Source organism: Chaetodon auriga, chromosome 19 (genome assembly GCF_051107435.1).
Source record: "Chaetodon auriga isolate fChaAug3 chromosome 19, fChaAug3.hap1, whole genome shotgun sequence".
Classification (NCBI taxonomy): domain Eukaryota; kingdom Metazoa; phylum Chordata; class Actinopteri; order Chaetodontiformes; family Chaetodontidae; genus Chaetodon; species Chaetodon auriga.
This window is the reverse complement of record NC_135092.1, coordinates 21,017,501-21,041,521: the sequence shown is the minus strand read 5'-3', so window position 1 is coordinate 21,041,521 and position 24,021 is coordinate 21,017,501. Positions and strand designations below refer to the sequence as shown.

General features: G+C 45.0%; 3 protein-coding genes across 4 annotated transcripts in view; 1 reads left to right on the top strand and 2 right to left on the bottom strand.

Annotated features, from left to right (window-relative positions):
• Window positions 1-51: 51 nt before the first annotated feature.
• ddx55 (DEAD (Asp-Glu-Ala-Asp) box polypeptide 55) lies at window positions 52-3,678 on the bottom strand. Its single transcript, XM_076758797.1, has 14 exons — window positions 3,478-3,678; window positions 3,346-3,396; window positions 3,126-3,212; window positions 2,955-3,046; window positions 2,793-2,855; window positions 2,498-2,647; window positions 2,214-2,406; window positions 2,046-2,128; window positions 1,784-1,915; window positions 1,562-1,654; window positions 1,114-1,228; window positions 700-868; window positions 327-613; window positions 52-239 (listed from the first exon to the last, which is right to left on the bottom strand). The coding sequence occupies exons 1-14, from the start codon at window positions 3,583-3,585 to the stop codon at window positions 57-59; spliced, it is 1,806 nt and encodes a 601-aa protein (XP_076614912.1). The 5' UTR covers window positions 3,586-3,678; the 3' UTR covers window positions 52-56.
• Window positions 3,679-4,526: 848 nt separating this feature from the next.
• tmed2 (transmembrane p24 trafficking protein 2) lies at window positions 4,527-7,952 on the bottom strand. Its single transcript, XM_076758799.1, has 4 exons — window positions 7,611-7,952; window positions 6,858-7,050; window positions 6,188-6,295; window positions 4,527-6,094 (listed from the first exon to the last, which is right to left on the bottom strand). The coding sequence occupies exons 1-4, from the start codon at window positions 7,788-7,790 to the stop codon at window positions 5,970-5,972; spliced, it is 606 nt and encodes a 201-aa protein (XP_076614914.1). The 5' UTR covers window positions 7,791-7,952; the 3' UTR covers window positions 4,527-5,969.
• Window positions 7,953-9,181: 1,229 nt separating this feature from the next.
• The window catches only part of ptpn11a (protein tyrosine phosphatase non-receptor type 11a), a 14,975-nt gene continuing 135 nt past the window's right edge, over window positions 9,182-24,021 (top strand). The window contains exons 1-16 of one of the 2 annotated variants that reach the window (XM_076757935.1): window positions 9,182-9,415; window positions 10,411-10,533; window positions 13,370-13,564; window positions 15,230-15,422; window positions 16,699-16,818; window positions 16,901-17,014; window positions 17,110-17,206; window positions 17,293-17,372; window positions 17,645-17,803; window positions 18,077-18,208; window positions 19,026-19,180; window positions 19,271-19,338; window positions 19,791-19,942; window positions 20,027-20,145; window positions 20,263-20,368; window positions 21,136-24,021. The exon at window positions 21,136-24,021 is cut by the window's right edge and continues 135 nt beyond it. In XM_076757935.1, coding sequence (XP_076614050.1) covers window positions 9,402-9,415; window positions 10,411-10,533; window positions 13,370-13,564; window positions 15,230-15,422; window positions 16,699-16,818; window positions 16,901-17,014; window positions 17,110-17,206; window positions 17,293-17,372; window positions 17,645-17,803; window positions 18,077-18,208; window positions 19,026-19,180; window positions 19,271-19,338; window positions 19,791-19,942; window positions 20,027-20,145; window positions 20,263-20,332 — 1,791 coding nt within the window. In that variant the 5' untranslated portion in view covers window positions 9,182-9,401 and the 3' untranslated portion in view covers window positions 20,333-20,368; window positions 21,136-24,021. Of the gene's footprint in view, window positions 9,416-10,410; window positions 10,534-13,369; window positions 13,565-15,229; window positions 15,423-16,698; window positions 16,819-16,900; window positions 17,015-17,109; window positions 17,207-17,292; window positions 17,391-17,644; window positions 17,804-18,076; window positions 18,209-19,025; window positions 19,181-19,270; window positions 19,339-19,790; window positions 19,943-20,026; window positions 20,146-20,262; window positions 20,369-21,135 lie in introns of both variants that reach the window. The other variant, XM_076757934.1, reaches the window with a different exon arrangement.

The window sequence follows — 24,021 nt, the reverse complement described above, 5'->3', positions numbered from 1 at the left end:
TCAAAAGGTAGACAAGTGTCCGAGCTGGTGCTCTGCATGAAAAGACGAGTGTCCGGTCAGTCGTCCTCGTCTCCCGAGCCGCCGTGTGACAGTCCTTCTGTTTTGTGTTTGTTCGACTTTGGTTTGCTCGTTATCTGCTTCTCAAAGTCCTCCTCGCTGATCTGCCCTTTCTTGAGTTTCTTGAGGAGGCGGGTGTCGTTTAAAAGCTCTTTCATGTCTTCGTCGTCCACGTCGGAGCCCTGCAGACACACAGAGGACAAAATGAAAGCAGCTCAGTGGTGTTCTAGGTTTCATGGGGACATTTAATGGTCACTGGACGGACGTACCTCGTCCAGCTTCCTCTTGGCTGCCGTCTTTTTCCTGCGCTCCTTCCTGGTCTTCTGTTTCGACCAGGCCTTGTTCTTGATGAAGTTCTTTCTGGGAAGGGGAGCCCTCTCTTTCGCCTCTGCTAGCATCTTCTGTCTCTGTTTCTCCCGGTTCTTGTCCTTGTAGCGGATGGTGTCCGTGTCCACCGTCGTCTGGGTGAAACCAGGGAAGGTTTTTCCCTTCAGCTCCGGCATCTTCGGCAGGCGGAGGAGGGCGAAGCCGCGGGCCAAAGAGGCGAAGTCCAGATCTAGACAAAGAAATGAGGCACAAAGTGTTAAGTTTGTCCTTCACGTGGACGACAGCTGAATCTGAGACGTGAAGACGCTGCTTCACCTTTGACCCTGAAGATGAGGCTGCACTCGTGTTTGGCGTAGGCCTGGACGTACGAGACGAAGGCTCTCATGCTTCTGTCAAACATGGCGCGGTCAGCCAGACACAAGGCCTTCACTTTGGGCAGCACGTCCACCACGTCGGGGACAGGAGGCATCATCTGGAGCGGGCACTGAAGAGACGACGAAAGACGCCATTTATGAGGGCTGGAAATCTTTACTGCACTACATTTAACAGCTGTTTTACTTTTATATTTAAGTTTTACATAAAGAAACAGATTTTCATTGGATGAAATACAGTTAAAGGTCAAACCAGTGGCTCTTCTAGTTATCGCCACGTCCCAGATGGAATGAAAAGTGATGGTTTCCGCTGAGTTCAGGTCGAGCTGACTGAACAAACTCAGGTGTCAGAACTCACCTTCTGGTTGATGGACAAAAAATTGACGTAGGACTCCTCCATCGGCAGCAGGAAGACGAGGGCGTTGCCCTCATTGCCGATTCGCGCCGTGCGTCCACATCGATGCACGAAGGCACTGAGACAAAGGCGAAAAACAAAATGGCTCATTCAGAAAATGAAGGCAGCGTCGCACCAAATCACCACAACTCAAAGTCTACATCAACCCAGCTGTGTGCATCACAGCTGGACGGATCCTCCTCCTCCATTTATGGCCAAAAACTACTAAAAACACGTCACTGCTGCTCTGGCTGACATGTTCACTCACTGAAGCACCAAATGTGAACTAATCCGCTGCTGAAAATAGTCCCTAACAAATGCTCTGTTTCCTCCACGTGAGCAGCTGCTTGAGGAAACTACGGAGACCTTCTTGAAGCACCAGACTGAGTGGAGTGATACGAGCTTCACTCACCTGGCGCTGCTGGGAGGATCGTACTGCAGCACCCAGTTCACATCGGGGATATCAATCCCTCTGGCCATGACGTCTGTACACACCAAGATGCCACTGCGACATAAACAAAGGCGTCATATTAGTCACCAGATTCAGTTTACCTGCACACACACACACACACACACACACACACACACACACACACACACACACACACACACACACACACACACCAGGTCTCACCTCTTCAGGGTCCGGAAGTCTGCAAAGATCTTGTTGCGTTTGTTCTTCATCTTGCCGTGGATGCAGTGGACGCTGACCTTCTTGACCAGAGTCTCCAGAGCTCGGCCGTAGTACTCCACGCTGGCACAGGTGCTGATGAGAGACAGGGACAGGTCGCCTCAGTCTACACAGTCTACAGACCTGATGGAGAACTTACAGGGTGTGCGTGTCCTGGTCGTGCAGACGGGCGGGTTAAAGCGTAGCGTCTGCCGTGTTAACGTACCTGAAGAAGACCAGGTTCTTCTCATGCTTGTGCTGCCTCAGAAACGCCACCAGGCTGTTGAACTTGTCCTCTGCTCTACAGATCTGAAACATCAGAACATGGCGTCGTGAGTCCACGTCCGTTTTGGGCTGACGGAGGCGAGGCAGGCATCGGCCTGAGCTGACTCACCGTGTAGTAGTTGGAGAGCCTGGAGGGCGTCTTCTGGACGGCGGCGGCGGCAGCTACGCCCTTCTCTTTGACGGTGATGCGCACCGGGTTCCTGAGGCCGGCCCTCACCAGCTTCTCCAGCTCCTGCGTCTGAGTGGCCGAAAACAAGCCCGTCCGCCTCTGCTTGGGCAGGTGGTCCAGGATGGTGTTCAGGCTGGATCCACAAACACACACGGACCCGTTAGCACCGCAGAGACCTAAAAACAATGAAAAGACGTGCATCTCACTGAAGAGATGTTTCGTACCTGGTCAGAAAGCCCATGTCCAGCAGCCTGTCGGCCTCATCGAGGACCAGCACATCGAGGCTCCTCACCGAGCCGGCCAAGTCCAGACCGTCTGACTTCCTCCTGAACATGTCCTCCAGGCGGCCCGGCGTCGCGATCACGATGTTTGCCCTGAAACACACAAACGTAAGTCGTCAAGTCGGCTAGCTTATCTCAGCACAAAGCCTGTAGCCTGTCTCTGTCCACCAGATGTCAAAGTGTTCCTTCAGAAGATCCGACTCTCATGTTTCCAGCTTTATTTGTCACCATCACGTACCCTTGATCCTTGAACTTCTGCACGTCCTCTATCGGGTTGCTGCCACCAATCAGTAAAATCTGCCTGAAAAACAAACGTGTGAAGCAAACCGACATGATAAACTGAGACCAAGTAAGAGGAAACCACAATTCAAGAAGATTCCCGTCCTCTTCAGGGACTCACGTGAACTGTGGGAACTTCCGGATGAACAGCTCCATCACTTCACTGATCTGGATGGCCAGTTCCCTCGTGGGGGTGATCACCAGGGCGCCGACCTGCGAGAAAACAGCGTTTAAAGCTCAAAACTCTCAGCATCCGCGAGATGTGAAGGCTCCTCTGGGCTCTGATCCTCACCTGCATCTTCTTCAGCTTCTCTTCTCTCTTCAGCAGCAGCTCGAGAATCGGAATCACAAAAGCGAGCGTCTTTCCGCTCCCGGTCACCTGCGATGACGATGCGATGAGTAGAATTACAAAATAGAATAAAGTGACAATACTCGACTATAGTACAAGTACCTGAAAATAGTACTGACTTGAGTAAATGTACTTAGTTACAGTGGTTAAATCGAACACTCACCGCCTCAGCAGCCACGTCTTTGTTACTCATGAACAGCGGGATACAAGCAGACTGAAGGGAAAAACAAGAGTAAATCAGATGATGGTGGTAACTGAGGAGCGGCGCGAGGCAGATTCACAGGAGGAACGTTACCTGTACAGGTGTCATGTGCGTGAATTTCAGTTCATCGAGCGTCTGTAAAATCTTGTCGTTGAGTTGAACAGGTAAACTGTCCCACGTCCCGTCTGTCGTGTTGTCCATGCTGGAAGCGAACCATAAAGCGGAGTTTTATGCTAAAGTTGTTAGCCGCCGCTGAGCTAACGCTCCACGCTGCTGCCTTTCTCCGGGTGCGCTGATGTTTACACGCCGGGTGGGAACTGAAGCTCTGTCACGAACATCGTTCCGCGTACGAATGTATTTTTAGTTTTTATTTCATTTAATTTGATTTCATTCAATTTAATGTTTAATTGTAATAACTACAACCGTGGTGGAAGAAACATTCAGCTTTTTTACTTCAGACAAATTACCACAGTATATCAACACTTCGCTAATAAGTTATTCAGTGTTACTATCAAATGCACTTGTCTTATGTACAATGGATTTCTCTCTCTCTTTGAATCTTTAACAATGCATCAGAATTTGTAAGTTGATAATTTTTTGGATACAAAGTAACTCAAAAGTTGAAACAAATGTAAAAGTATCATATCTCTCTGAAATGTATTTAGTTACTTTCCACCATGTTGCTCTTTTACCTAAGTGGCAATAAAACATGATTATAGCACCTACTATCAGTAAAAGTCCTCAATGCAAAATCTCACTGCTAATGAGGCACACAGGTATTATCAACTAGATGTAGTTAAGTTCTCAATATGAATATTTCTGAGCAATAATTGCTGTGAAGGTTATCACTGTTGGGATCTATAATTCATAACAGTACATCATATTTTATAAGCTGACCATAAGTGAATCTATAAATTATTACCTACAGCTGTCAAATGTAGACAATTAAAAAGCAAAAAGATTTCCTGCTGAAATGGAGTAAAGGATTAGATATTACGAATGGAAACAGTCCAGTAAAGTACATGTGCCTCTGAAACGCAGAGCATGAGGAGCTTGTTTCCCCGCTCATGAGCTGAATTCAACGGTTCAGTCAAACTTTGTCACTGACACATCGTTACCACCTGAGTAGAAAGACATCCAAGTAATTGTACAGAATATTGGCTTTATTATGAAACCTGGGGCATTTTCCACAACCATCCTACATTTGTACAGATCCATTTATCAGATTTTGTTGTCATCACAAAAAAGGAGGAGACTGTGCACAGAGCAGTTTACCTGCCCGAGCTCACCAAAGACTGTTTTTAATACAAAACTGCAGAGCATATTCAGTAACATGCGACACTTATGGTGCTGCTGCCGTGTGCTGGATGTGAAGCTACTGCCTTGGACTCAACTTTTTACCTTGTATGGGGATAGAAAAAGGTAAAAGTCATTTGAAAGGCATCACCCAAGCAGTCGCATGTCACAGGATATGCTCCAGGAAAAACAAACAGTTCAAAATTGTATACAATCATATAATTTAAAATCCCCAACCCCAACAAAACAACTACAGAAGAAGCAACTAAAGCACACAGCAGTCATTAGGTGTCAGACCCCCCACCCTCCCTCCCTCCCTCAATCAATCAACATGTAACAGGTACTTCAGTATTCCTCTACACTTTGGAGTTGCACCCCAAGTAGTTCAGTTTAAAATCCAGCCCTGCCTCAGCTCTTCAAGCTCTTCCTGCTAAGTGAAAGTTTAATTTAAGTGTTTGAAAACTACATCAACATGTGAACATGTAGGCCAAGAAACCGCTCACCCGCCATCACTTTCTGAACTACGTAGGGAGTTACAGCGTCCCTGCAAAAGATGTCAACTGAAGCCCCCCGTGGCATGGATCGCTATGAATCAACAGACAGAGCTAGAAGCTGTACAGTTTCCCTTAAAGACCAGGTGCAGTGTAAGTCCTTCAGATATTTAGACGTATCCATCAGGAGTGCAATTTGTTGTTTGAGAGCATGAACACAATGTACAGATATCACATATCTGCCAGTACACTGTCTGACTTTGTGTGGTTTAGACACCGGAAACAGAACCTTCTGCATCGCAGACAAAAGTCTAATGCATTTTTTTTCTTGTTTGACATTTTTATCAGAGGAAGGAAGCTATTTTTATCTTAATAAGGGCTACATTCTCCTGTGGTGACTCCACACGTGCCGATCAAATTATGTGCATTTCCAAGTCTTTTCCTTCTGCCTGCCTTTGCTTAAGAGCCTCACAGTCATTCACACAGGCAAAACTGTACTGGCTAATAATTGGTAATTACCTGTAATTATCAAACCTTATTGGACAAAAAAAATATTGTGAAACAAAAGAAAAACTAATGAAAATTGACACCTATCTCAGAATCTTTTGGCCATTCATTCCAAACAAACACTAATTACATTTTAAAGAAGGAACCGAATAGGTAACATGAGAACAAAACATCTGAGATCCAATCATATGTAGGCTTTACTCAAAACTGCCAGTCTCATTTCCAGAGTGTAAATATCTGTCTTGGTGTTGGAGAAAACAGTGGAGGACACAGAGGGATTATTTAATCACACTACACCACTCGCCGTACTTCAAAAAATCTCTTCAGGTAGTAAATCTGTCCAAGTGTCATTGCCACCAGAACCAGAGCTTCGAAGAACGACCACAGCACCACTCTGCTGTTTGTGTTGTCGTTGACTGGAAAGAGAAGAAGAGACATTGTGTGAAATTACACTCAATCAAAAGGACAAACTGCTTCTTGGTACACGCTCTCATTGGTTCGGGACTCACTTGCTCTGTGTATCCTCTCGCGAACCTCCATGTACTCCTGCTCATGCTTTACAGCGGTCATGGCAACAGCCAGCTCGTTGATCATCTCCTCCAGCTTGTTTTGGTGGGCTGGAACCGATAAAAGTAATCAGTGATGGGCCACAACACAGTTCTTATGCACAAAAAAACATGCATGAGGTATGCAACACATGCATAACAGTTTGGAAACTGTGACACGTGTCACAGGTGATGGCGTCTCATCACCAGAGCCATTTATAGATCCAACGTGTTCTTACTGTGCAAACACTCAAACCATTCACAAACATCACAACCTTTGGACTACGTATAGTAGAAATGCACAATATTAGTTTATACTATGGAAACAACGCCGGTTAGAGAAAACTCTGCAGTGCATCACAAACTCAAAAGTCTATTTCACAACAGCGGTTTTTGCCTTAGCCTGCCCTGAGCCCTACCATCCCAGCTGTCACCACCTACAAAGAGGAAAAGAGCGCCCAGAATAAAGTCAAAGGGGGAAAGAATCTATCACAATGACAAGATCAATGACTGCAGAACAGACAGAAAGACTGATTTACACTCTGCAAGAACCATGTGGGAAAAGGCTGAAGTATATGAGATGTAGCTCTTATTAATTTGAATGCATTAACCCGCACAAACACCCCTGCTGTACCTTCTGTCTCCATGTCCTGGCCTTTAGGGGCTTCTCCAATATCAATCGTGAACATGACGATCTTGGGTGTCATGGTTGACATCTTGTTGCTGAAGCAGAACTTGTAGGTTCCGTCCATGTGTGCTGCCACAGAATATTTCCCACTAGACTCTCTGTCGCCTTTGTAAATCTGCTTTCCATCAGGTCCTGTTATCTGCAGAGGAGACAGGCATTAGATAGAAAACACTGCTGCATGAAGGCACGACATAAATAACATGTAGCATATGGCAGAAACATATGTGTACACAAAACACTCAACTGTACTTCTATCCACAGCAGCTTTTCCCCAAAAGTCGAGTCAAAAGGGGGCTAACATTATTAACTGTAACAATGTGAAAGATTTACATAGAGAACACCTGATTAGCTGCATACTGTTAGTTTGCTAGCATAACTTAGCCGGGCACAATGCTAACTATGCACTTCCTGTATCGTTGTGAATAATTCAATCAGCATTGTAACACACTTGATCACAGAGAGATGGCCGGATAATGATTCTGTACTGATTTAACCCTGAAGTTAAGATATTTTGCGTCCGAGGGTCGGTTCATGACATCGACCCGGATAGCAACTACTTTCACTTGACGCAGACGGCGCCAGCTAACGTTAGCACAGGCCTTCCGTATCACAGGCACAGACTCGGGTTAAAAAAACAACAAAAAACACCTGTTTACCCATGTTAGGTGGTTAATTTATCATCTCAGTGAAGTATCTTACCTCTACATCGATGTCCAGGAAGCCGCCTTCGGCAACCTCGAACATGAGGCCCATCTTTGTGCCGGAGTTGACCCGCTCGTAGAAGCACTCCTCGGCATGGGCGTCTATGCTAACGAAGTAGCCGGACGCAGTGGCAGACAGGACGGCCAGCAAGACAACCAGCTCCGACACGGTAAACATGTTTCAAGTGTTTGATAACGGGATTCACACCAATTCTGACAACGTAAAGAGGGTCCTTGCTTCAGTATATCCTGTCGGAATGCAGGATGTCAGTCTGTATGAGTGAATTGTTGCAGGAGAGGAGCCGCATCAGCCTCAGCTGCTGTGTACTGCTCTCTGACTGCCACGTACGGGCTTAAACGGCAAGCGGCGAGGGCCAAATTTAAGAGAGCGCCGCTTGTTCAGAGCAGATCGTCACATCAACTTAGGTTGCAACACAGACGGATGATCGTACTTCTGTCCTGAGAGGTGCTTAGAGGTTAAATATGGTATATACATAATTGAGCACAACCATAAAACATATTTCAGTTATAGCCTGAAAGAATATCTTCATAGCTTCTGTGCATGAGAAGTGTGAATTACTTGATTAATCAAAAAAATAGAGGCAAAAATTACTAAGTTTTAGTAGTTAGAAACAGTGGCTTTATTTAAAGTGTGCCACACGATTTTGACTATATTTTTCCTGCTGACAGATTTAACTTCCTTTCCTTAAAGTTAATGTTATAGTTCATCTTAATCGTTATTCCCCACCTGAGAGCATTTTTAGAAGACAAGCAACAGGCAAATATGCCACAAGTGCCACCATACCACATCTTTTTCCGCACTGCCTTTTTGTTCAAGATGTTGAGTCTGTTGTGACTTTCAGAATTTTGTCTCTGCAGATTGCAAATTTCTAAATTTTGAGTTTACTATTCTTAAAATCGACACAAACTGCATGAGGCTTTTGACTGAACTTACTTAAATATTTCTTTCTTTATCTTTGAGCCACATATTTCATGCCAAAAAGGTTTTCACACCCGTCTTTGTTGTAATTATGTGGCTTAAGTTAAAAATATAACTGAGAACTATGTGTAAAAATGAGAAGTGCTGACAATCATTCCCATAATGTTTCTAATCTGACACATTAAGCAGTTGAAGCACTCTTAGTGAAGGTTACACCCTAAAAGACTCGACTCAAAGACTTTATGACTTGGGCTGAAAGAACAAGTCAGAAATAACAGGTAATTTAATAGCTGTTTTCTTCCATGGCTGTGTGATTAATGTAGCTGCTTGCGGTTTCCGCGGTGGACTCAGGAATGTTTCGTTTTGACGCGTGCGGCAGACCCTTTGCGAACTCTCAGAAGACCCTTCGCGCCGCTTCCCGCTCGTGCCGCTGTAATCATAAAATAAGCTGTTAATGAGCATGCGCGAAGTGAAAGTGATAGGACTCTTTAATTTATGTCACACTGTTTGCCGGACGGGCCGAGCACCGTGGCTGTATTTAAAGGAGGTGAGCGGCAGCGAACAACGGCCGCCCAGGGTGAAAAAATCAGCGCACCCTCTATTTTGTCGCATGTTTGGTGACGTCCAATAATCGACTTGCTCTGAAGTCTCCGGGGCCGAGGCCTAGAGACTTTTTTGTAACGCACGCTCTTAAAATTTAGTCTCAATGCCCAGATTTCGGTACCCGTTTTGACCGGGTGTGAACCGATGAAGCACTTTATTCTGTGATTGAAGCAGAAACGGTCGGAAACGTTAGCCAGCTAATTGTAGCTACTGCTAACTGCCAGCGAGGAAGTGAGGAACGAAAAAATGACATCTCGGAGGTAAGGGGGGCTGTCTGGAAAACAATGTCTGCTGATTATGTTAGCTGAGTTAGCTAACTTTAACCAAACTCAGCTGTTTGGACGTTGGTATGTCCGTAAACAAGCTCCGAGTGTGTGCCGACGTTTCTGGAAAAAACCGCTGGTTGTGGAATAGCTAGCTAAGGAGCGCTTCATTTAGCATACACCGGCAACTTAACGTCCGAGCCCAGTCAGATGTTTAGGTTAGTAAACACCGTTAACGCTGTGACACTGCGATCAAACTCAGAGGCTAGATATCAGCATAGATGTGATTTATACAGAGCGTAAAGAAAATACAGCGGTAGAAGAACTATGTAGGCAAAGGAAAGTAAAGCACAAACATAATTAAAGCGAGTATGCGACGTTATTATAAGTTAGCTAAAGACCGCAAAGCTTCCTCAGGACCATGAAAGAGGACAGACTACTGTTCACACAGAGACAACTTTAGGACGGTTTATTCACACAGAGGCAACATGTAATATGAAGACAGTTCTGAGCAAAGACGGAGGTTGAGACTGTTGTGAGATGAAGACCTGGATCGTGTCTGAATGAAGGCTCAGACATGAACCAAGACAGAACCAGACAGGAAGAAAGCAAAGAGTCCGAAAATAGCTGATGGTCCAGCTCAAAGGAGCCTCAGTCCTTCAAAAGACAGAAAGACAGAGACAGTTAGCGCTCGTGATGTGTTGTGTTTTATTCTTTTTTATGTTGACGTCTGTCTCTGTGTGTTTGTGGTTTACGTGACTGCACACAGATTTTCCACTTGGGAACAATAAAGTTGAAGGTTGTTGTCATGATGCAACTGCAGTTTGTGCATTGTGGGATTGTTATGAAAAGTATCGTACAGGCCGAGCAGGATGCTTTTTGGGGGATTATTAGAATGTTTGAAAAGTAAATACAGGGTGATTTATAGTGAGACCCTGGACACAGCCTTGCACTCCACACTGAGGCTGATCATCGTTTCACTCTTCCTCCAGGTGGTTTCACCCCAACATCACAGGTGTGGAGGCCGAAAACCTCCTGCTGACCCGAGGAGTGGATGGGAGCTTTTTAGCCAGACCCAGTAAGAGTAACCCAGGAGACTTTACCCTCTCAGTACGGTAAGTGCACATCCAGCATGACACTGTGTCAAAGTCTCCAAATCAGCTCTGTGGTGCTCTTCGCTTCAGACAGTAAAAATGAAAGGACCACCTGATCGCTGTGTGCTGGATTCATGTTTTGACATTGAGTTCCCATATTTTTAAAATATTTTGTGCCTCTACTTTAATAGATGTGCATTAGAGGCTGTTATTTGATGCTTACTTCATGTTATTGTCACCAGATTTGAGTTTATTTAAGATGTGTATATATATTTTTAGGTCTTTCAAGGAGTAATTGGTGATCCAAATGTAACAGACAAACAAACAGAAAAGCACATCAGAATATTAGAACCTGCAGTCAACCCTGAGTTACAGACAGCTCTGTTAAACCCGGCACTAAGGCTTGACCAAAAGTAAATGTTCTCTCAGGCTGTTAGAGGTTTGCTGACATCAATCACGCCTGTTACGGCTGCAGTGAAAATGGCTGATATGTTGACATGATAAGCTGAAGACAGGCAAATCGGATTTTCTGTCCGTAACTCAATTATTACTATTCAAACTATGATTGTGCACCAACAGGCTGCAGCCAGATACAAAGCATCAGCAGAGGAAGATGTGAAACGATGTTTGTGAGAAGAACATTCAAACTTCTTTTAACTGAATGTTAAAGTAAAGGTCATTTGGTTTTAGACCAGTCTGTTGGTGAGTTTATTTGCTCTAATGATGAATATTTTTCTGATAACAATGCATCAGATTATTGTGCAGTTTGAAAGAGGTCACCTGACTCTCTTATTTTAGTCTCTTTTGGATCATTGTTCTGGTTTTCCAGCTGGAGACTCTCATCAGTTTTGTTTTCAGCTGCAGCTGGAAGCTGTTTTGAGTAAAAAGTGCTGATAAAGCCACTGAAACACTACCTGCTCAGCACTAACCGACGTAGTTAGCAACTAGCTGGTTAACATCTGACAGCTGAAGAGCGAGATATGTCGCTCAGGAGCTGGGAGATCAAACCAGAGCCAAAACCAGAGTAAATATTGGCGTTTATCAGGTGGACACAAACACGACTCTAACATGAGTAATGATGCTGCTCAGAGTCTGCTGGATGTGTGAACAGCAGCCGTTTGCTAACACATCTGATGTTCAGATTATGTGCCTGTGTTGTGTTTTCGGCTTGTTCTGTTGTCTGCAAGAGGCCTGAAAAATCAATGAATGCAGCTTTAAATGTGCTGTAATATTCACGCTATTAATTGACGCTGGAATAATAACCCAAAGGTTTCAGGCGCTGAACGCTGCTCCATCTGAAGCAGAAACTCTGAGTGATGGTGGGAAACTAGAAGGAGGAAGACCAACCTTTTACTAATAGAAAAACAGTTTGTGGTTTTATCTCCGAGCCTGTCGAGTCATAAATTTTTAAGATGAAGTATCATTAACTCCGTTTAGCTGATGCAGCCAATGTTATTTTTGTGACAGTCTCATATTTTAGCTGTACAGCCTCTCATCTCACACCATATTTACTTCCTATGGAAACAAAACAAGTCATGCTCCTCTTGTGGAAACGGAGACATTTCCACAGGGAGACTGGTCCCCGCTGGTTCAAACCAGCACGTCCGTCTCTCTTTGTGCACATTCTGCCAGACTTAACCGTCAGTCATTCAGAGTTACATGCTACGAGCTTCAGATCTGCCACAAGTTCTCCTTTTCTATTTTCCGATATAATGGCGGTCACCGACAATGACTCAACACAGTTTATGTCGTCTATCTGCTTCGTGTCGCCAAAATGTGGTGTTTTCCTTTAAGATTTGCCAACGTTGAGTCTGAGTGTCGTCGCTCTGCCTTTTGAATGTTTTCACAGTTTTTCCTTTTTGTCTCTCACCTCTCGCAAATAACAGACGAGGTGTCCGTGTTGTCAGTGCTGCATGTGGCTCGAGTTGAACTGTTCTTCACGCTGCTCGTATTAATCGCAAGACATGAACTCTGCATCAAGTGCTGGAGCCTGCTGAGCTCATGACGATGCAGCTAAGAGTTATCTTCATTATCAGTTAATCTCCTGATTCTTTTCTTGATTGATTCTTCATTAATTCATCTGTAATCTGTCTAATAATGTCTGTTATGTGCTTGTTTTGTCTGACCAACAGTCCAGAACACAAAGAAATTCACTTTAAAGCCTCATAAGACAAATATAAACAGCAAATCATCACATCTGAGGTGATGTTTGGCATTTTCGATGAAAAAATGATTATTGATTATTAATATGAATGGCACAAACATTCACGTAGGAGTTGGTGGTCACAGGTCAAAGGTCACTGTGGCCTCAAAAAACATAATTTTGGCCATAACTCAAGAATTAATACGCTGATTGTGATGAGAATTTCACACAAATGTCTTCCAGGATAAAGTGGAGTGATGATGTTTTATATCCAAAAGGTCAAAGGTCAACTTCACCATGACATCATAACGTTGTGGAGGAACACTTTTCTTCTCATAACTCAGGAACTGAAGGCAGACTCTGACCATGTTTCACATTCGGTCAGGTGCTGAATCGGTGACTCTAATCTTTGGCGTCCACATTCAAGCTGTGCTCATTGTTTTGGTCTTCTGCTCCTGGTTTGAACGTGTGTGAAGCGTCCACGTTCTCTGCAGCAGCATCCATGTTTGAAGCATTGTAGTCGACCACAAGCTGATGGGTGATTGTCGTTGCACCGTGTGATGAAGCTCTCTATCAGTCCTCTGTACTCAATATGGTGATGATTCTCGTTACTAATTAAGTGGAATTTTTCTTTTAGGAACACAAACTTCCTGTTGGAGTCTGCTCTTACCCCCGACGGCAGCATTTCTCTAAATGTTTGTGCTTTTTGTGCAGGCGAAATGGAGCCGTCACCCACATTAAGATCCAGAACACAGGAGACTACTATGACCTTTACGGCGGGGAGAAGTTTGCCACTCTGGCAGAGCTGGTGCAGTATTACATGGAGCATCACGGGCAGCTGAAAGAGAAGAACGGAGATGTTATTGAGCTCAAGTATCCACTCAACTGTGCGGACCCCACCTCAGAGAGGTGAGCGATGAGCTTGGATGTTATGTTCTGTGCTTGAATTGAACACTTTGGTATATTGTAGATTACATTTTGTAGGCCTGTAACAAGGAGAGAAGTTACTATCAGCCAAATTGAGTAACCAGGATTTAAGATTCTTCTTCTTTCATTAAAGGTCATAAACCCTTAAGTTACCCAACTTCACTGAATATGCTGCGTATCAATGTCTAGACTTCATGTGAAAATGTGCTTTTTCCTGCACAAAGAGGAAGTGACTGTGTGGCGATCATTTATCCACATTTCCTTTTGTCCAAAAAACTTGTGTACAAATTTAACTGCCAGTTTCTCTGTTATCTCAGAAATACACGCACCAGCAGAAATATATACTTCCATGTTTTTATGACCATGGCAAATTAAATCAGGTTTTCACTAACATGAGAAGAAACAATTACATTTTGAAATATGATGTTAGGTTTATTAACTCTCAGGGAAAACGAGCAGTGGCTTCACTCAGCAAAGGTCACGCATTTGATGGGCTCATTAAAGCCCAGAGAAATGAGGAGGGGTGCATCAGGAAGACCGTTTGTTTGAAAAACCTCTCCCAAATCAAACATAAGTACCTCCATGCTGGGGTAGGCCAGGTGGGGCCCGGCCTGCCAGCTAGCAGATGAGCCACTGTGGTGACGTCCAATAGGGAGCGTCCAATCAGCTCAATTAGTGCCAATCAGGTGGGGACATGAGACAAACAGCTGCAGGTCAGACACCAGGCTGATTAGACACATGTGTGACCCAGCAGAGTCAGAGCGAACACCTCCGCTGAGCAGCTTCCTGAGGGGAAACCCTGCAGCCAGTGCATCATAAAACCTGCTCCATCAGTGTGTCTGTATTCAGTTTGAACGCTTCAAACTAAGATACTCAGTCTGTGATCACAGAAGACTTAACAAAGAGAAAATATTCACATTTCACAACCTGGAACCAGAGAATTCTTTGCTTTTTGCCTTGAATTGTAACCAAGAAATGATCAAAATGGCTGCTGATTAAGTTTCCAGTCAGTGACTTATTGATTGTTCCGTCAGTTTCAGCTCTGCCTCTGTGTTGGTTGCTGTCGCTTTGTTTCTCTGTCATGCTTCAGTAAAAGGATTTTGGTGCTTTTAGCTACAGTTTAGTGCTGCAGCTGTTACCTCAGGATTCGACATATTGGGGACAGTGTGAAGACATGAAAAGAAAGTCATTTTTAATATTACCCAAATGTTCATTTACAGACAAACACGAATTCCGTGAGTCTGCAGCGAGAAGCTGATGAAACTCACAGCAAACATTCTTTGAGCTGCATTTTGCCATTAAAAGCAGCTGCAGTTATCCTCTGAGGTCCTGATGTGAAGAGCTGAAGTCAGATTTTATATTTACTGTGACAAAGCTTCAACGTACACACAGTCTGAGCTGTGCTTTCACACAAAAGTCAAAACATTTTACAGTAATCTCCAACAATAAACAGAAGAGCTGTGCTTTGGGGTGAATGTGATGTCTTTAACCGGCCTTGTAAACAGTGAATATCCTGCGCTGACTTCATGTAAGCAAACAGTGATGTTGTGAAGCACTGAGTTTATGCTAGCCACCATTGGAAGCAGGTGTTCCGTGATGAGAGGAGTCCAGGTGGAACGCGTCTGACTGCTGCGTACCTTTTCCCAGGTGGTTCCACGGACACTTGTCGGGCAGGGAGGCCGAGAAGCTGCTGACGGAGAAAGGCAAGAACGGCAGCTTCCTGGTGAGAGAGAGCCAGAGCCACCCGGGAGATTTCGTCCTGTCCGTCCGCACGGGAGACGACAAGACGGACAGCAGTGACAGCAAACCCAAAGTCACTCACGTCATGATCCGCTGCCAGGTGAGCGCATTTCACCTGCATGCTTTCCTGCCTTCACACATCTTCTGTTACATCAGAAGATTGACAGCTGCTGCGATGCGTGTGGTCACTAACACTGCTCACATTCACTGAGACGCTAATGTACAGACTGATACAGGTGTGAAAGCAAGAATCCAGGTGTTCTCAGGTATGAAAGGGGCATCCTGGAAAGGCTTTTAGGAAATTATTGATTTTTGTTTTTAATTAGGAGTCCAGATTTTTTTGGAATCAGGGTTTACAGAGAGGCAGCAGACTGTATAGATCCGAAGAAGTATAAGTGTCTGTATGCGAAGAGTCACGTCAAACAAAAATAAAGCGGATCACAGGTGTGTTACTGTCTGTGACAGCAGTCCACCTTTCTCTACGATGTGAAGCCTAAAATGTGCCTCAGAGGAATGTCAGGCCTCGCGTCGCACACATACTGCCATCAGGTGTGATCCAGGATTTTAAGGCTGTTTTCTTGGTGCGTGTGACAAAGACGTCAGTCAGGAAAGTGTTGCTATGGCAGCAGGAGGATGAGAGCGGCGATCATTACACATCGTGATGCGTCCTGGTGTTCAGACTGATTCCTGATCCAGAACGTCTCAGAACCTGAACCTCTCAGAGCCGTAAGCTTTGGTTCTCCTTCGCGGTGTCTCTGACCGTTGAGTGCAGCAGTGGAATGAGCGGCTAATATTGATTTTCTTTCATGTTTATCCGTAACGACTTTTAAACGTCAGTATCATTAATTTAATGGAAGGGCCGCACCTGCCGACAGACTGGCACCAGACCAGCCCCCCCAGCTGACCGACTCTGCAGGGCCAGCTGTGTTTCTGCAGACAGGTGGCTGCCCTGAAGGAGGCGTTAGCAGCTGGCCGTCCTCCTCTCTCTTTCTGTTCTGAGCTGTTTGATTTTCTCCTCAATCTGATGTCGAGAGGAATCCCTGAAAAAGTCTGGTGGAGAACAGACGGTGTGATGCGGCGCAGTCGTTCCTGTTTTTCTTTTTTTTTTTTCAGAGCAAATAAAACACGGTGAAGTGTGTTTGGTAACACCTGTGGTAACAGCTGTGCGCTCTCAGTACAGTCTGTTCCCTCGCTGCCTTCAGCCCTCAAACACACACATGTGGGTCTGTAGTGTGTGTGTGTGGATTCACAGTCACCAGGTTGCTCCTGTGCATGTGAAGCTGTCGTCTGGTTTCCTGTTTACCTGATTTCACCTGGTTTCATGTGCATGTAAGCATTTTCATTGTCGACTGACGTGGCCGTGGCTTCTTCTTTAGCACGACCTGAAGTACGACGTGGGTGGAGGGGAGAAGTTTGACTCCCTCACCGACTTGGTAGAGCACTACAAGAAGAACCCCATGGTGGAAACTCTGGGCACTGTGCTTCAGCTCAAACAGGTACCGCCCATGTTTGTTTTGTTCAAGCCCTTATTTTAGCGTGAGCTCAGGCAGCATTTCCTGATGTCTGTCTCCTCCCCAGCCCCTGAACACTACTCGAATTAACGCTGCAGAGATTGAAAGTCGAGTTCGGGAGCTTAGCAAACTAGCGGAGGCCACAGACAAGGTCAAACAGGGCTTCTGGGAAGAGTTTGAGGTGAGCGGCTCTGTTGTGTCATTCTGCAGCCGACACACATGAAATCACACGAAATCACAGGCTGACTGTGACCCTTTTCTCTTCTTTTCATGCAGACCTTGCAGCAACAGGAGTGCAAGCTGCTCTACAGTCGCAAAGAGGGCCAGAGAGCAGAGAACAAGAACAAGAACAGATACAAGAACATTCTGCCTTGTGAGAAACGCTGCGTGTTCCCTCAGCAGAGCAGCCTTTCAGCCGCTTCAGAAGCAGCTAACTGATGTTTTTCTTTCCGTTTGCAGTCGACCACACTCGTGTGGTGCTGAATGACAGGGACCCAAATGAGCCAGGCTCTGACTACATCAACGCCAATATCATCATGGTAGTATCTACTGTCATGGTAAACTCAGTTCATCCTCAGGGACACTCACACACACACTCTCACACACACACATACACACACAAACACACATCATTTATTCTGTGCTTGATGATACGTTGATGTATAAGATGTAGATTTGTGTTGCTCGGTCATTGTGCAGTTGGCCAGCAGGTGTTTTCAGTTGGTTTGTGCTGCTGTTACCTTTGACTCCACGCGCTGCTCATTTTGAGTGTTCAGCCGACCGCAGTGTGTGTGTGTGTGTGTGTGCGCAGCCGGAGCTCGACTCGAAGTGTAACAGCACCAAGCTGAAGAAGAGCTACATCGCCACTCAGGGCTGTCTGCAGAACACCATCAGTGACTTCTGGAGGATGGTGTTTCAGGAGAACTCTCGAGTCATCGTCATGACCACCAAAGAGGTGGAGAGAGGAAAGGTAAACCAAACAGAGTGCGCTGTTCTTCTTCCTCAAGTTAGCTAGCTTAGCTCAGGCTGTGGGATCAGTTTCCAGTGCAGCTACAATTAATGAATGAAGTCCAAACTGGAGTCTCAGGCGGGGCTGCAAGTGATCATTATTTTCATCGTCAGTCAATCTGTTGGTTGTTTTTCCAGTGAACTGATTTGTCCATAAAATGTGAGTGAAAAATACTCAGAGTCCAGGTGAAGTCTTCAAATGACCAACAGTCCAATCGTTATTGTGTCTCATCAGAGTAAGTGTGTGAAGTACTGGCCGGACATGTCGGCTCTGAAGGAATACGGTGCGATGCGCGTTCGCAATGTCCGAGAGACGGCCGCACACGACTACATCCTCAGAGAACTCAAACTGTCCAAAGTCGGACAGGTAAGGCATTTATACACATCAAAGGAAGGGAGACATCATCTCAGACAGGTGTTATAACGCACGTCTGTCCTGTTCATGTCATAAACAGACGCACGTCCATGACGTTACTGCTGCATGTTCTCTTCAAAATAGAAATATGTCGGAAATTTGTTTCAAATGCTGAATTTTCAAGTGAAGGATGTCGAGTTTTCAGTGGACTTTAAACAAATCGTGTTTTAACAAATTCATATTTGGCTGATGAACTATAATTCATCAAAAAGCCACAGTATATTTAGTCCCGTAGGGAAAAAAAACAAGTCAACAAAATACAATAGCACCATAAAAAAAATACCTTTTACCTGTTAGGATGACAAACAACATGTTTTAAAGATCTGAGAAATGATTTCAAAGCATTTACCCTCAAGACACAGAGCTGTGCTGTATTAAAAACACATCAGTGAGTCACACTGTTGCACTGGCTGCCATGTTCCTTCATTACCATGAACACACACACACGCACACACACACACTCTGTAGTTTGACTCAGTCCCACACACACACCATCCTGCTGTCCCACATGCTCACCAGAGCACCAAATGTGGATTAATCCACCACTAAAAATAGTGTAAGATTTGCTAAAAAGTGCAGAAATAATTTAGCCTTTTAAAAAAAATGTTAGCAAATATTCAAGACTTGTCTTTAAAGATTTCTGTCTTCAGTAGGAAGGAGAGACAGAGTGGCTTGTTGTCAGTTCTTTTCTTTGGCGTCTCAGTATTGATGTAAGGAGACTGAACTGAAGCTCTCTGGTGATCGACTGCATGTTCTTGACTGCTCTCAGGGTAACACAGAACGTACAGTTTGGCAGTACCACTTCAGGGCCTGGCCGGACCACGGGGTCCCCACTGACCCCGGCGGTGTGCTCGACTTCTTAGAGGAGGTCAACCTGAAGCAGGAGAGCATACTGGACGCTGGACCTATAGCGGTACACTGCAGGTAAACACACACAAGCCACACACTGACATACATGAGCCACAGAGCCAAAGTGAGCACGAAGGACTCAAAGACTCCTCCTCTGTCCCTCAGTGCAGGCATCGGGCGGACAGGAACGTTTATAGTGATTGACATCCTGATAGATGTGATCAGAGAAAAAGGTGAGTCAGCATCGTCTCATCCACACCTGTCGTTCACAGACTTCATTTATAGACTTTACACACTTTCATTCACACTTAGCCACATATATGCGTCCCTCTTGGTTTTCCTGGGCTCTACTTCAGTGCAGAGAGAGGAGGTAACTCACCTGAAGCTGTTTGATAACAGCAGAAACACCAGAAGAAGAGTCATCTTCAGTTTAGCAGCAAGCTAACGAACACATGAATGAATGTATTAATGAACCACGAGCCAGACGAACCTTTTATCATCTTCACTCATCCCCAATCTGAAAGCTGTCTCATCTGTCCAAGACACAGAGTGACTAAGTGTAAACGACACCCACACACACACACACACACACACACACACACCTGATATCTCCTATCCACCTAGTTTACTTCGTGTTAGCAGTGCTGAGGATGTTTTGGTGTGAAATCTTGCTTTCACGCTGCAGGGGTGGACTGCGACATCGACGTGCCAAAGACCATCCAGATGGTCCGCTCTCAGCGCTCTGGGATGGTGCAGACGGAGGCGCAGTACAGATTCATCTACATGGCCGTACAGCACTACATAGAGACACTGCAGAGACGCATAGAGGAGGAGCAGGTGTGAAGCACAGAACGCCTCCCCGTTTCACCTCCGCCTCTCTCTGCTGCCGTCGCTAACTGCGCTCTGTTCTCCCCTCTGCAGAAAAGTAAGATTAAAGGGCGCGAGTACACCAACATAAAGTACTCCCTGTCTGACCTGACTGGAGGAGAGCAGAGCCCTTTGCCTCCTTGCACTCCTATTCCTACTCCCACCTGCACAGAGTGAGTAATGCTGTTCAGAACAGGCCGCTGCAGGAGGCGGTTTGTTTACGTTCCCGTCACTTTGTGCATCGCCTTTAAAAAGGAGTTTCTCCTCAAAGTGTCCGTATGTGTTGGCAGGATGAGGGAGGACAGCTCCAGAGTGTATGAGAACGTGGGCCTGATGCAGCAGCAGAAGAGCTACAGATGAGATTCACCTGTGACCCCAGAGCTCTATCAGTTCCAGGTAAATTCAATAACACGCTGCTCATGAGGAAAACAACACGACTCTGGAAACTCTCAAGTAAAAATTAGTGTTGACGCAGTGGCAGTGAGGGAGGTCGAATTACCTGCGTTATAGTGACTGGCATGGTAAATTCAGCCTGATGTTCATTTCCTCAGCTAATCTGAGGATCAGCACTCAGGGTGAGTGCCTGTTTTTGAAGCTGCATCAATCAGTATCTTTATATGAGCAGTGGAAATCACAAGGTGTAATGTGAAAGGGGCTGCTTGGAGTAATTAATTCACAGAATAATCTCCTGACTCTGCAGAATCCCTCAGCTCTGCAGAGCATTTCAACACCGTGCGCTACCTGCACATGGCCGAGCTGCAGACAGACGTTATCGAACGGTGACCGTAACAGATCCGTGTGTGATGTCTGATGTTGAACACTTCCTGTAAATGTTTCACATTAAAAGCCCAGCAGGAGAGAAGTGGGATTACGTCCTTTGAACCACTGGATGACTTTTAATGTGAAACATTCAGTCTCATCGACAGAAACTCTGAAGCTCAAAGTCTGACATGATGGAGAGCTCAAAGAATGTTCAGTGAAGACAACATGTGAACATGGAGGTGTTGAGTTACATGAGCAGCAACAGCAAATTAAAAATCAGGACTGAAGCCCCCCTCTAATATCCACCTGTTTCAGATAAAGGCCTGGTTCTCTCTGCAGGTGAGATAAAGCGCTAACAGTCGCTCATGTCACATTTCCGCTTCTCTTTCCGTCTCCTTCAGGATCTCGATACCTGACAGTTTTCTCGCCAGCCACACCTTGACGCCTGAGACTTGACCGTAATGACATGGAACAATGGAAAAACACAAAAAAACACGAAAACCGCGAGGGAGACCAGACACCAGGGTCCTCCTGCTCTCGCTCATCTTACACGAACATTTGCCCTCTAGTTGAATTCTAAACCACTGTGATCATCAGAGGAGCCTTTGAGAAGCCTAACATGCTAAACCCCCTACTAAACCACAGTTCGGGTTTAGCCTTTGTAAATCTCACCCCAACAAGGGCTGCACACAGCGAGCACTCTCCTCAGAGGGAAACACCTAGCTAACCTTTGCTCATCTCTCTTTTTTCTATGTATTATTTTTTAATTAACCAAAGGACGAGTTTGTAGATTGTTTGTAGACGTGAGGAGTTTTCTGAGAAAGGCCTGTGCCAAAACCACGAATGAATTTATCCACATTTCTCAGCCAATTAAAAGTCTCTGTCGGGCCGGTCGAGCCTTTAGTGGGAGACGAGACCTTATTTGTGGACTAAAGTGGGGCAGAATTTCCAGTGATTATTGTCTAGTTGTCACTGTCATGTAGAGTAATGTTTCTGAATGAAGAACTATTGGCATTGTAGTGTGATACCATATTTACTGATGATTTGTAATCCACTAAACATGAATTCCTTTTTTTTTTTTTTTTTCTTTTGCCTGGAAGAGAACGTTGAATTCGGGCTGCTCAGAGTGTGAATTAACGTCTCTGCTGGGTTCGATGTGCTTTCGTCGGGATACAGCGTCCGTCAGTCAACCATTCCTGAGCTCAAGCCGAGTGCCCTTATTGCTGCGCTGTTATTTAGCGGCAGAACAGCTACAGTCAAGCCTTGATTCACCTGGTGGATTTCTAAGTGATCTGATCTGGGGTTTAGAGAGGAGTTTCTGGGGAGGCGGGGGGGCATGTTTGAGTTCATGCCTGCACTTGTGTGTCAGTCAGTGTGATGACATTAAGATTTCAGGGGAGTCTGTTGTGTATCTCAGTCGCAGGCATCGCCACAGACGCACGGCTGCCAAAAAAACTTTGTTTTTTAAGTTTTTTTTTTAAGTGCATATTATTTTTTTCTCTTTTTTTGTTTTTTTTTTAAGACAATGCCTTTTGTGTACCATTGCCTATTTTGAGCACCACATGTACTTAATTTTAAGAGTCACTGTTTTAAGAAGCAATCACACATCTCAGCTTTGGCACTATAGATAGTCGTTGTTGTGGTTATAGATTGTTGGCCCTGTGATAGTCAGCTGGAATCAGTAGTTTATACACACATGAACACACACACACATTTTCTTGTCTTTCTCTTGAACAGTTTAAAGAAATAGCTCGATATTTTGGGAAATTTGTTTGTTCACTTTCTTGCAGAGTTAGCTCTCCACTCCACTCTCATGTCTGTAAGCTAAATATGAAGCTACAACCAGGAGCTAATCAGCATAGCTTAGCATAGCTTAGCAAAGATGAGAAACAGGAGGAAGCAGCTTGGCCGGCTGGAACCACAGCTTTACGTTTTTACATCTTTCAGTGAGACCATCAGTACCTCTCATGTCTATGCTAATAACTTAGCATAAAGACTAGAAATGGTGTGGGTGGAAACAGCTAGCCTGGCTCTGCAAAGCTAACAAAATCATCTACCAGCAACCCTAAAGGTCACTTATTGTTTAATCTGTACAAAAAAACTGAAAATGAGTCAGTCACAAGCTGTGGTCCAAAGCCAAGCTAGTTGTTTCCCTTTGCTTCCAGTCTTTATGCTAAGCTAAGCTAATCACCTGCTAGCTCATGTCCATATTCAGCGTGTGCAGACACGAGAGTGGAATCAACCTTTTCTCTGCAAGAAAGCAAAGACGTGCACTTGTCGAAGCGTCAGACTCTTCCTCTGTTTTCATTTTCACAATCAGCTGCAGTTTTTAGGGAAGTCGGATGTTTTGCATCTGCATTGTTGTTTCTGTCCACGACACTCATTTCAAACGCGTGGCCTGAAGTATTTTCTTTGGTCAAGCCTTCCCAGCTTCTGCACATTTGCTTACCATCGCCACGCCTTGAGAAACTGCAGTCTTTGCGATTGAAGTGACTGTAACAGCGCTGACTCAGAATCTCAGCGGGGAAGAGGACCAAGCGGCTCTCCTCTTTGCCTTGAGGGACAGTTCTCAACAACCACTGATCCAGGATTGAACAGCTTCTCTCAACAATTAGAAATCATGAAATCAGTGTTTTTCAGGGGGCTGCCTCCTCCCACCGGTGGACTCTTAACACCCGGCTGCTGCTTCACAGCAAGTGTTCTTTGAGATGATTCTCCTCCTCCTGGTGAACGCCATCCACTGACTGAGTTTTCAGATCTTCTGTAGTGTGGTGTACTGTATGCAGTTTTATCGTCGAACGGATGAGTTTGTACTTGTCTTACGTTTCGTGGAGTGCTTGCGTGTGCTGTTTTGTGTCCTGTGACGAGTGAGCGGCGTGTGTGCGTGTGTGTGTGTGTGTGCGTGTGTGTGTGTGTGTGTGTTGAGGGAGTGCGGCTGCCGATCAGCCATATGTTCTCGGTTCCTTTTCTCGTTTTTTTTTCTTCCCAGATGATAAAACTGCTTTCCATTTATCATGTAAGCAATTTAGATGCATAGACGTGCCTTCTATGCATAACGCCTCTGTGTACGTGATAGCTATTAAAGAAACGACAGTGCTCTTTAGTTCCACCGCCATTCAAGAACCTGTAACACTTAAATGTGAATTATTTCATCCTGAACAAAAGAGGAAAAACGGTGATCGCAATGCAAACAAACTATATTTTTTAACATGTATATTGTACATGAGCACCTGGTAGAGGAGAATGTACTTACTAAAACATATCTACTTGCCAATAAGATATACTGT

What these genes read in the sequence shown, in the direction of transcription:
- tmed2 (XM_076758799.1), bottom strand. Translation starts at nt 7,790, where the DNA reads ATGTTTACCGTGTCGGAGCTGGTTGTCTTGCTGGCCGTCCTGTCTGCC. An exon ending in CCAGGACATGGAGACAGAAG is followed by an intron (nt 6,296 to 6,857) that starts GTACAGCAGGGG and finishes TATCGGTTCCAG; the next exon opens with CCCACCAAAACAAGCTGGAG. An exon ending in CGAGAGGATACACAGAGCAA is followed by an intron (nt 6,095 to 6,187) that starts GTGAGTCCCGAA and finishes TTCTCTTTCCAG; the next exon opens with TCAACGACAACACAAACAGC.
- ddx55 (XM_076758797.1), bottom strand. Translation starts at nt 3,585, where the DNA reads ATGGACAACACGACAGACGGGACGTGGGACAGTTTACCTGTTCAACTC. An exon ending in GATCCTCCCAGCAGCGCCAG is followed by an intron (nt 1,229 to 1,561) that starts GTGAGTGAAGCT and finishes CCTTTGTCTCAG; the next exon opens with TGCCTTCGTGCATCGATGTG. An exon ending in CCTCATCTTCAGGGTCAAAG is followed by an intron (nt 614 to 699) that starts GTGAAGCAGCGT and finishes TTCTTTGTCTAG; the next exon opens with ATCTGGACTTCGCCTCTTTG.